This window comes from Halichoeres trimaculatus, unplaced genomic scaffold, assembly GCF_033239565.1.
Source record: "Halichoeres trimaculatus isolate MK-OKI-2021-1 unplaced genomic scaffold, fHalTri1.1 fHalTri1_scaffold_10, whole genome shotgun sequence".
NCBI classification, from domain to species: Eukaryota; Metazoa; Chordata; class Actinopteri; order Labriformes; family Labridae; genus Halichoeres; species Halichoeres trimaculatus.
The window spans coordinates 10,592,393-10,607,228 of NW_027437187.1; the positions used below are offsets into that span (position 1 = coordinate 10,592,393).

General features: G+C 39.0%; 2 protein-coding genes and 1 long non-coding RNA gene across 4 annotated transcripts in view; 2 read left to right on the top strand and 1 right to left on the bottom strand.

Moving 5' to 3' along the window:
* Positions 1–884: 884 nt before the first annotated feature.
* tcp11l1 (t-complex 11, testis-specific-like 1) lies at positions 885–9,675 on the top strand. The gene is made up of 10 exons (XM_074678615.1): positions 885–1,186; positions 1,304–1,453; positions 1,755–1,887; positions 1,975–2,095; positions 2,591–2,811; positions 4,340–4,476; positions 4,633–4,811; positions 4,926–5,107; positions 6,050–6,222; positions 8,052–9,675. The coding sequence occupies exons 2-10, from the start codon at positions 1,312–1,314 to the stop codon at positions 8,273–8,275; spliced, it is 1,512 nt and encodes a 503-aa protein (XP_074534716.1). The 5' UTR covers positions 885–1,186; positions 1,304–1,311; the 3' UTR covers positions 8,276–9,675.
* Positions 9,676–10,334: 659 nt separating this feature from the next.
* Positions 10,335–11,643, bottom strand: LOC141796093 (uncharacterized). The gene is made up of 3 exons (XR_012598874.1): positions 11,176–11,643; positions 10,658–10,723; positions 10,335–10,568 (listed from the first exon to the last, which is right to left on the bottom strand). It is a non-coding gene; the product is annotated as an uncharacterized LOC141796093 (long non-coding RNA).
* The window catches only part of kiaa1549la (KIAA1549-like a), a 50,781-nt gene continuing 47,540 nt past the window's right edge, over positions 11,596–14,836 (top strand). For both annotated transcript variants that reach the window (XM_074677010.1, XM_074677011.1), the window contains exon 1: positions 11,596–12,116. In XM_074677010.1, coding sequence (XP_074533111.1) covers positions 11,870–12,116 — 247 coding nt within the window. In that variant the 5' untranslated portion in view covers positions 11,596–11,869. The remainder of the gene's footprint in view (positions 12,117–14,836) is intronic.

Genomic DNA, 14,836 nt, shown 5'->3' on the forward strand with positions numbered 1-14,836 from the left:
TTGACCATTTAATGTCTGAAAAAAATAGAAGAAAACAGTATGTTTGGCCAAGCCTTCCTCCTAGTTATACCATCCACACAATTTTTCCAGGATAAAAAAAAGATATGTTAAAGTCTCATAATCTATTTTGAACAATTTCTTATACTCCTGTTGTTGTTAGATGAAGTGGAGAGACTTATTCCCCTTCTTGGTATGTCTGTTGGCTGGGAACAAGGTCAACTCAGAAACATTAAGCCATTGACATTTTAAAAGTACACAGACTCTGGGGAAAATGGCCCCTAAGGTATTGGCAAAATCCCTGGATGTTACAGGAATAGCATATTCAAGAAGCCCCTTGTATGCAAAAAGAAATCCTTCCTTGTTGAAACTGTAGTCTGTGGTGCAGCAGGAACGCGGAGGGATGACCCAGGGGGTAATGTAGTGGTTTGGATCACATGGCTGGCACTCTCATGTCACATTCTCAAGTGAAGAAGACATATCACTTCAAATGAGGGGCATTTTTACTAAAGAGGATGTCAATTTTCAACAGCTAGAAAAAAAAAGAAAGAAAAAAAAACAGAATAAGGGAAAAGTTACAAAAAAAAAAAAGAAAGAAAACAGTGACGAGTCCTTATAATGAGATATAGCTTATCTTTATTATTTACTTGACATACTTACTCAGAGTATCTCATAATTATGACTCAAAATCTCCTTGTCATGAATGGCCAAATTTATGTATAATAATTATTATTTTTGAACTTTTTCTTTTCTTTCAATGGGCTTTCACAATGACTGCTATTCACCGACAAACAAAGACTTTGAATGCAAATATTCATAGACAGTATGATAAACAGTCTGAAATGTACCAGTCTGTTTGTTTGTACTTGGCTCTAAAGGGCTCGACCGTTACGTCACATTAACCACACCCACAACAGGAAGAAGTGCTGGGTTTAGTTACATCCTCCCAGAAGATGACTACGCACATGAAATGATTTTATGTGGATGAAACGAAGTCTTAATTCTGTTGTAGACTATGTTAGGCGCTGGAGGAATCCGTAGCAGTAATATTACGTATTTTTCAGCCTCGTGGGGAAGTCGCTTTGTTATCGTTTCCAACGACCCGTGCTCGTGCTGACTCAAGCTAACGTTTACTGTAAACGAGCCTCACATCTAACCCCACTCTTTCCTTTGGTTAGTCCACTACAAGGTCAGTAACCTGTGTGCTATGTAGACTGCAATAACAGCCAACAGTTCAGTTAACAGCAGTGAGATAACTACAGATTGGCTCTTGACACACACACACACACACCCTGCTGTCTTGCAGACCTCAGAATGTCGAAGGAGGCAGACCATCAGGAGTCTGGAGGCGACAAGGAGTTAAAGGAGGAGAGGATGCAGGATGCTACCGAGGAGTCAGTAAGGAAGAGGGTCCGAGAAAATAGTCCTAGCCCAGTCACAGGAAAGACACCTCAAGGTGATGAACAAAATGATTAAACAGAGTAACATACTAAGAGTAAGATAAAGAAAGCCAACAATATGGGGCGTGGTAGGAAGAAATGTCAGACTTTAAAGACCCCTCATCTGCTCATACAGTCTTCATAAATCACAGTCCATTCAGAGACAAGGATTTAAAAGACATGAGTCAAGTGTTCATTTTAGAAATGAAAACACTTTTTTTCCACTGAAATTGTAACTTTTCTAATTAAATCAAAACTGTGAATGTGTGATTTTTAAAAAAAGTAAGTTGTTTAAATATGTACCTTTTGTCCTCACAGCCAGTCCCTCCAAGGTTGTCTCTGTGCAGGAGCTGATGGAGACAGCCAAAGGCGTTACAAACATGGCTTTGGCCCATGAGATAATGGTCAACCAGGCTTTTCAAATCAAACCCGTGGAGCTTCCTGAAGGGAGGTGAGAAGTTGAACTGGATGTAGTCACTGTCACTTGAATCTTTTCCCTTTTCTGTGAGGTAACGTTCTCTGTCATGCTTCTGAACAGTTTGGAGCGCAGAGTAAAGGATATAATGCACAAAGCATTTTGGGATTGTTTGGAGAGCCAGTTGAAGGAGGATCCACCAGTGTACGGACATGCCATTAAGCTGCTAGCTGAGATCAAAGAGGTGAATGAACATGCATCATCACGTCACTGCAGATATGACATCTGGCTTCACTTCTCTCACACAGTTTTTGTAATTATTAAGACACATAAGACACACAACTCTAAACACATATCCAAAACTCACAAATTTTCAATCCAGACAAAAATGCTGACCTATTTTTAAATTATAATTTCTGATTTCTGGGGAACAGCTTCTAAATACTACAATGTGTAGATGTAGAAGACACAGTAAAGTAACAGAGGACTTACTTACTGTAAAATCACATAACATTCTCCAATAAAAGATAATTATGACAGCATCTTTCAATAGATTTATAATGGCTTGATGGCATTGATCAAAATATTAACATTCTCCTCCTTATGTGAGCTATATATTAAGGACATTTACTCTTTAGGATATTTTTTGTTTTTAATTCCTAGTCCAGCCTTTACCTTTCCATTCATGTCTCCTTTTTTCCTGACCATTTACATGCATCATCTCCTATTACTCACCCAGACGCTGCTGTCTTTCCTGTTACCGGGCCAAGGGCGCCTGCACTCCCGGATCGATGAGGTCCTTGATCTGGCCCTGTTACAACAGCAGGCTGAAAATCAAACACTTGACATCAGTCAACTGTCCCAGTTCATCATTGGGATGATGAGTTCACTGTGTGCCCCCTGCCGAGATGAAGACGTCAACAAGCTAAAGGAGATCACTGATGTCATTACTCTACTCAAGTAAGCCTGAACACAAGAAAGAGACTGGTTTTAGAGATGCATCTTACTAACCTTTGTTTATTTTTTTAGAGTGTTTCAGTTTATTCAAAGGGCCAAAGTGAATAGTTGTGTAGTGACATCATGTTGGAGAAAAATACAAGGTTAACTGGTATCAGGTTGCCTCTTACAAATATCTTGGTATTGTCATGGACACTTTTTTAAAATGGACAGATCATGTTGACTTCCTCTGCAACAAATTATCTCAAAGACTGCATTTCCTTCCCAAGCTAAGACTGTTTGGTGTCAGGTGTGAAATCATGTTGATTTTCTATAATGCCATCTTCGAAAGTCTTCTGAGATATGGATTGGCAGCTTGGTTTGGCACATTATCCATCCAGAGTAATCCAAAATCAGTGGACTGATAAAATCAGCGATGAAGGTGATAGGTCAGAAAGACCATCCTTCTCTCCAGTCTGTCTTTGATCGTGTCGTCCTTAACCAGGCATGGAAAATTCTGAATGATCCTTCCCACATTCTTTCTCGGGAATATGAACTTCTGCCTTCAGGGAGATGATACAGAGCATGCGAACACAAAACAAATCGATACAAGCTCTTGTTTCTCCCAACATCCATCTCTCTGCTTAACAAAAAATGTAATTAATTCTTCCTTGAATTGATGTATAATGCTGATATATATATATATATATATATATATATATATATATATATATATATATATATATATATATATATATATATATATATACACTTTTTTTTTTGTTAGCCTATTTATTGTCACCAGTCACCGACCTGTTATGATTGTTCCACTTTTATCCATGGTTTTGTTTTCTACTTCTTATCAATTTTTTTTAAACTTGTTTCTACATATTTTACTTATTATCTGCTTCTACTTGTTCTTAGCTGTTCTATCTGACTTTTACCCATTTTTTGTTCTTATCGTCAAAACTCGGTTTTTAACTTGTTTCTGCTTGTCTTCACTGCGTATTGTATCAAGCACTGCACTTTATCATCCTTGCTCAATAACTTCTGGCCATACTTGCCGCTGACCTCTTGCTTATGTGACCGTTGTATGTGTCTAGTATTTTGTCACTTAAATTACTGCATTTTAGGCCAGTAGTACTGCTGTCGAAGACAAATTTCCTGCAATAGGACAATAAAGTTGATCTCTCTATCTCGCTATCTAAAGTACTAAAATGACTTGGATGAAAAAAGTTGTAGTTTGCTGAAAGTGTAGCCTATGGTTAAACAGAAGGTAGAGATGCTGACAGCCCCTCAACAGTCCGATACAAAACTGAGGCAAACTGCACAAGACTGCAACACTCTATGGGCATTTTTGTACTTGGATCTAATAAAGGGGCAGACAGCGGGACAAACAGCTACAGTTAATTGTTCCTAACTCCCCCCTATGTTTTGATTCATATCTTTAGAGCAACTCTTTGAAACATCCTATAACTTCAGTTAATGTGAACTACTGTTTTACTTGGAATTTCAGACCTGTGCAATAAATTTTATCCGTCTTCTCTCCTAGAGAGATTTTCTCTGTGCTGGATATGATGAAGGTGGACATGGCTAACTTTGCTCTGAGCAGCATCAGACCGTATCTCATGCAGCAGTCGGCTGAGTATGAAAGGAGCAAGTTTCAGGACTTTCTGGAGAAGCAACCCAGTAAGAAATACCTGTCTCATCAATTACCCTTGTATACGTGCATTTATATGTTATTTATCTATGTGTGTTTATGTGCGTGTGTATTTATTTATACTGAATGAAACTTCACATATGGACAGGCATACAAAAGCAGATGATGTTATTTTATCTTTCTAGATGCCTTAGACTACACAGAAAAGTGGCTGGAGAACTCGGCGAGATCCCTTAGAGAAGCCAGCGCAGCTGGCCCTAATTGTGCTTCATCAGACTCTTCCTCACTTCGCATACTTGATGTTCATAATAATGCCTATCTTCTTCTGCTGAGGTGGGACCATGCCTCAGACCCATACCCAGAGGTAAGACTGTTAAAACAGAAAACTTACAGTACTACTCAAAGTTACCCAATCCTTTTAGTGCAACCACTCCTTCTGTTGGATGAACACGACCTGCTTCTCTCTCCTCCGCTCTAGACCGTGTTGATGGATCAGGTTCGGTTTCAGAAGATGCAACAGGAGGCGGAGCAGTTGGTCCTGCTCTCCTCTATACTTCTTATTGTCTACACATCTACAGGGGAAGCTATCTCGGGCCTACCAGGGCTTATGGAGACTCTCAAAAACACCATCAATGTCATGCTCGCAGACATGCACACACCGTGAGTACTCTTGCTTTTATCTTTTAGCGTCATCTTTTCTATCAAAAGAACATTGTTTTCACAGCAAAGTCACAGTGAAACGCAAACCTAGAGAGAATTTCTCCGAGCTGTGCAACTTTGTGGCCTTTTTTGTACATTAATATCATGATATCTGCGCAAAATAATGCACGATTCTTAATTAGGTAAATCAACCCTGAGCATTTCCAGCAGTGAGAGTGTCTGATATCAACAGTCTCCCGCTATGGGCAGAAGTGTGCAAAAGCAATTCAAAAAAATTCAGCATTTAAATTATTTTCTGGTCCCAAGAAAATGTCAGTAGGCTAAAATAATGCATGCAGTGAGGTAAGCCTGGGCTTAAAACCCATCAACCTTATCAGCCGTCTAGGAGCAACCGAAACCACCATGACCATAAGACCTGTGAGATGTGTTTAGACAGCATCGCTGAATTTCCCCTTTATAATAGAGCATATGCAGATAAGTTGACATATTTCTTTTGTCAGAGCAACAAAACGCTCAGAATAATTCTAAAACAATACAAATACTCTGGTATGAGTGCTAAAAATCATTCTCTTGTTGAGATTAATGTGTTCAGTGCTCTACTTAATTCAACAGCTCACTTGCAAGAGTTGAAAAATCTGAACTTCAGCAAATCATTTGCACCAAGACAGCCAATCACATCAAGATTCTCTAGTGACATAGGACTGAACTGACCAGCAGAGGTTTAGTCAGAAAATATGAGCCAAATTGTGTGTGAAGCTTCACTGATCTCTGTTACACTATTTATTTGATGGGAACAGGAATGAGGAGGTGGGTTTAGCTTGCAAGTTGTGAAAACCTTCATCTGTCACTTGATTTTAGCTTTTGGTTAAAGAACTAACACTACCTCAACTAGCGTAACAGGCTTCATCTTTACTTACAAGTTTCAATTTTTGCTTTACCCAGGTCCTTTAGTGTACAGGAGGCCTTAGCCACCATTGGGGAGAAACTGTGCGTTGATCTGAGTCAGTGTCTGAGCCAACATGGATACCCTCCCCTCTCAGCTGAACAGCAGAACACTTTAAGGGGACAAATCTCAGCCACCATCCAGCCAGACAACACAGTCCGTAAGCTGATGGGTAAGAAGAGTGGGCCTCATTTTCACCTTCTCAAGATTTTTGTTTGGAAGTTCTGAGAAAAGTCAAAGAAGCTGTTCTTAAGCGATATCCTCAAGAGTTTGATAATAATAAAATTAATTGGAACTTAATTATTAGGAGTCAAGCGCATCAGTAAAGAGGAATGATGGACAAACATCTAAAAGATTTCTCGGTGACATGTGATGTAAGGGCTTACTGTGAAAAAGGCAGTGTTGGTAATAACAGCATTAAAACTAACAGTGTTACTAATGGTGTTACATTTTCTGGTATCGGGTAATTTCATCAATTACTATTTCAAACGTTATAATGCCTTTACCATTACTGTTACTGACAGTGAAAAGTGGCGCATTACTATGTATCTGACCTGGCTCGCTCAGCCAGGCTCAAAAGAGGAATAAAAATAAAAAATAGAAATAAAATGTAGGGACACATAAATACTGATGAGTACAGTTATGTTGATATGTCTGTAAGAAATAGCTGATGCTTAAGTGAACTTTTCAGCAACAAATATCACACAGCCACATGTGTGCATTTGTGTAACCTGCAGTCAGAGAGAATCCCCTGCAGCGTCTTTGGATCAAACCAACTAGAGGGAGAGGGGTGGATGCCTTTTGAGGTTTGAATGTAAAGCACAAGTAGCCCACTTGTTCTGACTTGAAAAAATATTAGAGATGTTAGGACTATACTTAAGAATACGGGATTCATCAGGAGAAATTACAAATCGGGAGTGGAGCAAGAGACAGGGTTCAAAAGCGGAAGAATCCCTCCTAAATCTTGAGTGTTGGGAGGTCTAGCAGACCTGGCTCACTCAGCCAGATACAAGACAGGAGCTGCAAATTTAATATGCATGGTCTGTGGGCTTAAAACTGATGTTTTCAGGATGGCAGTAGGGCTACACGCACTACATAAACGTCATTTTCAGGATGGAAGTAAACAGACACCACTTCAAGGTCATCTATATAAAAGGCAAGAAAATACTTGTGAACATTATGTCCTTGAGCAAAACCTGCTCATAAACTGTCTTCTTTTGCAAATTTGAAGGTTTTTCATAGACTAAAAGTAAGAATTACTTTCCCTGGTAACCAGTCACATTTACGAATGAATGTTTCCATTACTAATCCAGTTACTTTTTTGGGAAATTAATGAGTAACTATAACTTATTTCTTTTTCAAAGTAAATGACCCAACACCAGTAACAGGCAGCACAACCAGAGTGCACTGAGAGCAAATACTCTAATAATTAATTATTAATACTCTAATAATTAATTATTAATACTCTATAATTGTAGAATTACTTACCAAATAAAGCTTTTTAAGATTCAGATTCTGTAAAAGTGTTTATTCCCTTTTTTTTAAATTATTTAACATGAAGCAAATTAAACACAACATTGCAAAGCTGGGGAAAAACGTAAAAAAAAGAATTTATTTACATTTGTCTTTTTTTCTTAGTTTAGAGGTACAAAATAACAGTCAACAGTTTCCAATTATTTTAAAATAACATATCTCAAATATGAAATTATTAAGATTCTTTATTTTTGAGGAATGGGTGACTCGACTGACACACAGGAAGCCTGTAGCTGGCTGTGAGAGGATTAAAGGCCCACCTCTTTACTTCATCCAAACTTGAAGGAAAGTAGGCTGAGTTCAGCCTTTCCAGTATGGCTGCTGTTGACGATGGAGTTTTAAACTCTTTATAAGAAAGAAATGGATGACGTCACAGAAATGAGGTCACTTCACAGTGTGTGGATAAATTGCATCTGTGCAAAGTTGACCCTGTGATTTACCCCCTCCCCTCTCTCTTTCTCTTCCCAGACTCCCGGGTTCAGAGTTACCTCCTGGCTGCCCTTGAGTCCAGTCAACGCAAAAGCCCTCCTCCTCTCCCTGGAGGTCTGACTCCAGTCAGCAGGGAGCTAAAGGAGCTGGCCGTTCGCTTCAGTCGCATCGTCAACTTCAACAAGCTTGTCTTCTCCCCGTTCTACCAAAGGATTCTCCATAAAATACTGTCAGTAGAGGAGGTCCCAAGCACCACAACATAAACAATGACATGTGCAGACCAGTCTGAAGCTCCTACTTTTTTTCTCACTTGTAACATTTAATATCAGGAGAAAAGTGAGCTGACCTTAAAGTTGCACCTTAAATCCTCATGATCAAAAAGCATCTTTGACCATCCCAGCTGCAAGTTGTCTGATCTGCTTCAAGCTCAGTTCTTAAAATAGCGACCCTACAGTAGCTATGTCTCATGAGGTTGTTTTCCCTTCAGAGAGCCACACTGCCTACTTCCACTCAAGGACTATCTCTATCTTGCTGTGGTAAAAACATAAACACTGCTCCTGCTACGGAAGATAATCCCTGACAATTTGGCTAAAATGTTGTTTGCCTTTAATATTAGCTACCAACTATTCAAGAGATCATTCAAAGTCATGAAATTTAGATGTATTTCCGAAGACAGAAATCTAAAACTCGTACAATAAAACTGTAGTTGCTAAATATTTATGTAAATTGAAACTAGTCTTAAGCCATAAGCTGTAAAAGCATACAATATGTTTATTATGATAAATAGTATTAGCACTGAAGCCTGTAAAAAACTGATTCACAAACATAATTTCATGAAAATTACAGTAAGAGAGTAGTGATAAAGCAGATCATGCAGCAAGACTGAAAAATGAAAGGTGATTTTTTTTTTTTTTTTTTTCAATGTCTGTAACACTCTTAACTTATAAAAATGTCCACAAACAGGAAAGCAGAGGTGGATGTTACTGATAAATTTACACCAGTTACTGTAATTGAGTAGCTTTTTTGTGTACCTGTAATTTCTTGAATAGTTTTTAAAACCTGAAGTTTTACTTGTAATTTTTGGGGAAAGATGTACTTTAATATGTTTTACATTGAACCAGCTAGTGTTTGAAAAGAAAGGAGAGACTTGAAATGATATAAGCTGTCTGTCATCAGTGTGACTGACTGCCAGCTGATCTAGACTGGTACTTTGACTTGCACTCAAGTAAAATTTAATCTTTGCTTCTGCTTGAGTAGAATATTTCAATACTCCTCATGCCCCTGTTGGTCGTATGGGATTTGGTTTGCTTGCAGCTGAAATTACACCTTTTCTTCTTGCCTGCAGTGTATGCCTCAGCTTCAGCCTTGTACACCGCTACTACAACTACATTTTTGCATCCATAGACTGACTATACTGACATTCATAGGGGCCTTTTAGCATTTTAAAAAGACACAAATGTTTGTTTGTGTTGAGGAGACTGACATCAATGCCACCTGGTCCCCAATATGTTTCTTGTGTACTGATGGCAGGGAGCTTATAACAGCGCTGGAATCATGCTGTACAGACAGAAACATTACCACACACCTCCACTGGTTGGTGATTGATAATTCAGAGGAATCATTGTTATTGTTTGACAGTATTTTTAAGAAAAAAACCTATTTATTTGCCTTTTGTTATTATTAAAAATATGTTAAATGTCAGATTGTGTCTGGTTACTTTTTCTCATCTAGCACGTCAGAGTCCAGGTCTGTTTTTGACTGCCTCCATGGGTACAAAGGGATGGTTTCAGTTTTCATTCAGTTTTTTCAGGATATGAGGTAAAATAATGAGTGCACATGTTAAATTCTATTGTGTAACTTTATAGAGGCCTGGTGCAGAAGGACTGAGGGCAGAATAGTTTTAAATTCTCTATCAAAAACAAACATAAAAATCAAATGACTCAATTCTGACTGTGCCTTTTTGAGGAATTTGTTAGAGCTGGTAAGAGAGCTTAAATGACAGCAAGGTTATTGGGTTAGCTTCAGTGCTTTGACGCTGAACAGGATATGGGAGTCCACATGATTTATTTTATTGTTAGGTTTCATGCAATAAATCTGTGGATAAAGGATTCAAACCAAACAAAGTTCAAGTGAAAGTGTTACAAATTTAAATAGTAGTAGAGATATGTATGCTAATGAAAAAAATGGTCATACTCCAATATTCAGAATTTTAAAAAAAGAGTTATCAATACTACCCTTTAACCATATCCAAATGTGGAGAATAAGGTTGTCATGCATGCTGACATGTGTGAATAGTGCTCATGAGGGGGACTGATGGCTCTAAAATTCGAGCACAGTGTGTCCAGAGAGCAGGATGGCAGCTCTCCCCCTCCACCAGGGGCCGCCTGCCTCCTGCTGAACTCAGATCTGTCTCACGTGTTGCAGCAGAGCAACAGTGGCGTCATCACCAGCCTTGATGTTTGGTCCCAAAATGATTCTGCAGCAGGCGGCCCATCAGAGGAGGACTGAAAAAACTGAACTGTGTGCTGCCTCGTCTCTCATGTTATCACATCGTATCTGCCGGGACGGAGGGATTAGTCGGGCTGCCAGGAAGTATATCCCTTCAGTCTCATCGTAATCATATTCACCACGCAGGATTATTTTACCTGCTATGTAGGTCTGCATCAGGTCTGAGTTACCAGTCGCTGTATGACCCTGCAGTCAAGCCAGTGCTGGTGAGCCAGGACACAACCGGAAGCAGTGAGATTATCGATTAAAAAAAGATTTTGAACAGTTCAACCTGTTTCACACACAAAATACACGTTTTCTTCAACAGAATGAGAGGAAAATCATTTTTTAAGAAGGTCTTATTCAGTGTTTATGTTTAAGTGGTCTTTTTAGACTTAAAATGAGCCACATTTTCCTGACAAGTCCAGAAAAAATAACATTTTAAGGTAAGAAAATACGAAAATAAAACCTGAATTGCATGTAAAAACTAACAAAAAATAACTAATGTAAAAGTAGTTACTTTTCAATTGTCTTTTAATCATATTTTTTTAATACGAGGGACAGATTTTTTCAAAGCACATTTTCCTAAGCGCAAACCAGGTCTGTTTTGTCCTTTCTTATTTTGAATATTTTCTGGACATGGTGGGTTCATATTAAGTCATACGACAGTTCTTACCTTGAAGAAGACTTTGATAGCTTTTACAGTCTTTTCGAGAAGAATTTTTAGTCCCCAAGGAGCCACAGGTGGACCACCTGAGCCACGTGGCCGCAGCCATGATTGCCTGATCCAACCTTTGGCTTTTTGCTGCATGGCAAAACTCTATCCTCTCTTGTTTTCCAATGCCTTTTTAATTTAAGGAAAATATTACGATGAGAAGTAGCTTATTTTATTTTCACATTTTCAGTTGTCACTGCACTTCGTTAAAAAAAAAAAAAAGTTTGGTTAGGATATTGTCAGACCATGAGCTCGCCGACTCTCATAAAACACTATCACATTTATGTAACCTCACGCAGCTCATAATTATCCAAATCTAGTTCCGCTGAAATATTATAGTGAAATATGCAGTAATATGGATGCACCGTCTGATCATCCGAGCTCTTTTATTTTGAAAGCGGCAGAGACAGTTTCCGGTGTCGCATCCTGGAGTTGACCAGATTGGGAGCTTGTCGCTTCCCGAGCAGGGACATCGCTGCACTCAGATAAAAAAATACTCAGACGTGTGAAGGAAAAGGGACAATCTGTCGTTAGCCTCCTGCGGGCTCATGGAGAGCGGGGCCCTGCCTGTCATCACCGGAGGCAAGAGAATCGGATGCCTTTCACCACAGCAGCGCCTTTAGATGCTTTCCATTCAGGATTAATTGGTTGACCAATGGCTCCCAAAGATGCGCTTTTCTCTAAAAGAGGCAGCACTGACGCTGGGGTTGAGCGGTTGAAAAGTAAAGGTTACACCTGCACTCTCTCTTCGAAGGCATGGATCTTTTATCCACGGATGCTGGGCGCCTTTTCGTCGAGAGATGTGAGGAGGATGGGGGCGCTGGAATGGATGCTGTTTCGGGGGTTTGTGACCATCAGCGCCGTGCTGATGCTGATGATGCAGAGCTCCTTGGCGGCTGAAGGTGAGACACTCACTCCGTGTTTTCTTCAAGCTCTCAAATGTTTCTTTTTCATTCTGATAAAATCATCTTAACAGACAATGAATAGGCCTACAAAATGAGCAGCAGCCTCAGTGGCGCTGAGTGTTCTGACTCACAGCACCAAACTGGCCTAATGTCATTAGGATATAAAACAGGCCTGGTATTGCTGTTGTTTTTGGGTCATTTTAGGAGAAGGTGGAGGATTTTACCAGGCTGTGTTCAATGTAGACACGGCTGAATGTCAAAACAGAAATAAAACAGCTTGTTTGTGAACGATGCCCAGGCGGTCATTTTTACTGCGTCTAAAGCGCTGGTGATGCGAGGGCTTTGTTATAATTGGTATCGTCGATTGTTGTCGATTAGTGTCATTACATTTCTATCTATTGTGGACATAAATTTTGTCTTGTGTTTGGCGCAAACATCTAGTCACAAACAAGCCCTATAATCGATGACACGTCGAGGACCACGCAGGTGCGCGCGGCGGTCCTCAGCATTGCCGCGTGCTGCTCCACGAAACTTACGTAACTTTGTGGAGAATACTTTTTATTCACCCCCTGAGCTTTGTGCCCCAAATTTGTAAACACAAATCAGGAACCTGAAGGGACGGTGCTTAGTCAGCACTTGGAGGATTTCATGATAGCCCCAGGAATACGCAGATGAGCAGCTGAGACAGATAGGCTGCAGCTCTAAAAGAGGACAGGATCATTTTTCAATGATAGTATTAAACCTACAACCATTTTGTACATCTTTAAGCCCCATTGCATTATTTAAACCCTAAACTGCCCGGGACATTTTAGTGACCGAGTTGGCTGAGGAAGGTCGACCTAGAAACATCTTCTGTGTTTTTTATTTGTTTTTCCCTCTGACCTTATAAAAACTTGTAACATTTACCGTTACTGTATTAACTTTTTGAAATAAATATTAAGGCATCCAACATTAAACAGATATCTAACTACATTAAAAATTATTTTTCTATTTATAGCCTTACATATTTTTTAAAGTTGTTAATAAACCAAGTTATTCAGTTTCCAGAATTTGGGGGAATTGTCACACAAACAGGTCATTTGTGCAGATGTTAGATGTTACATTTTCTAAACAGAAATGCTAACAAATTAATCTGAAAACCCTCAACTCATATATCAACCAAAGTATCTCTGGGTAATCAAGTCTGGATATTCCCAGGAGGCTATGCTAGGTTAATGTTGAAGGACAGGATGCTTATAAAGCATTTAGAAATGATTACTTTCAAGTTGTTGTTGTTGTTTTATCAGATGTAGTGATTGAAAAGTCAGAAAGCAAAACAGATAATTGATAGACATAATTGATCTTCTCATCACTTTAATAAGCTGAGCTTATCTAAGATATGCTATTCCTTTATTCGTCCCACAATGGGGAAATTTGTATAGCAACAGTAAAAAACAAGAAAGTATGAAGTGAAAAACTGTTTTATTTTATGTTGTTTTCTGAAAATTATGTAGGTTTACATGGATAAAACACACACCATGAATTTGAAAGTCAGAAGCTAACTGTGCCATTACCACCTTAGGATATAGTGATATGCTGCTATTCATTTAAGCTCAAAATAGTTATAGGGTATGTTTTGAGTCTTGAACGGTACTATATTCCCAAGTCACAGAAGACAATTAATACGGAAAGCAGATATACGTAACACAGATGGGCATTACAAGATAATATTCCTCTGTCACTGGAATTAATTCTGAGACTGGTCAACTATCACCCCTAACACACAAACAAACGTGAACACTCAATATTAAACAAAACTTATGTTACACTCCTTTATTCAATTCAACCCTTCAACTGCGGTGTTAATGATTTGGTTTTTCGACCTGTTTCTGTTGGGCTCTGTTGGTGGGTTTGAAAAGTGAAGTATACACGTCTGTGCTGCAGGTGTGGACAATAACAGTAAACACTCCATAGGACACACTTCCTGTTAATGGTCTGTTGTGTGGCTGTTACATTAACCTGCTACGGGTGAGATGCTGCTGGTAGAGGACACCGGTAGAGTCTGCCCTTGATTCTGTGACACAGCAGCATGACGCGCTTGATGACATTTTTATGCCATACTTAGTCTCTGCAATATTCTCAGTTTCTGAATCATTAAGTTATAGAAAAAACTGTATGATGTGCGGACGTAGTCTCCATGACATCACCCATTTGTTTCTCATACAAAGTTTTGAAGCCCATATATGTGCAGATATTGAAATGAGCTTTTCAGACCTATGCTATACTTTCAAGCAGGCTGTAAATATGTTAATTTTTGCTGTACAAAAAACAAAATGTCTCTATGGCTTGGTGTGTACGTGGTGTCTGGTCTTTCTGCAGCCGGCCTCAAGCGGAATCTCAATGAGCTGCACTTTTTTAGAGCTTATGCATGGGCTTTGTGTTTCCAGTGACTTAAGCTAATATCTTCTTCCTCTTCTTTTGCTATTTGACGCGGTCACAGTTTGTCTTCTCATTTTTTGTAATGAGGTTAGCAAATTTTAAGAAGCACTACTGACAGGAATATTACAGCCAGGCACCAGAGGAAAACAATGAAAAACATTGTTATTTTTGAATGAGATAATATTCATGGGAAGGCTCTGAGATTTAATATGGTGATGAATATTCAATGATTCAGAAATCATGACCCATCCCAAATACAGAATTTGTGAAATATTGTAATATTGTTTTCATAAAAGGCT

What these genes read in the sequence shown, in the direction of transcription:
- tcp11l1 (XM_074678615.1), top strand. Translation starts at nt 1,312, where the DNA reads ATGTCGAAGGAGGCAGACCATCAGGAGTCTGGAGGCGACAAGGAGTTA. An exon ending in TGCTAGCTGAGATCAAAGAG is followed by an intron (nt 2,096 to 2,590) that starts GTGAATGAACAT and finishes TTACTCACCCAG; the next exon opens with ACGCTGCTGTCTTTCCTGTT. An exon ending in CCTCAGACCCATACCCAGAG is followed by an intron (nt 4,812 to 4,925) that starts GTAAGACTGTTA and finishes CCTCCGCTCTAG; the next exon opens with ACCGTGTTGATGGATCAGGT.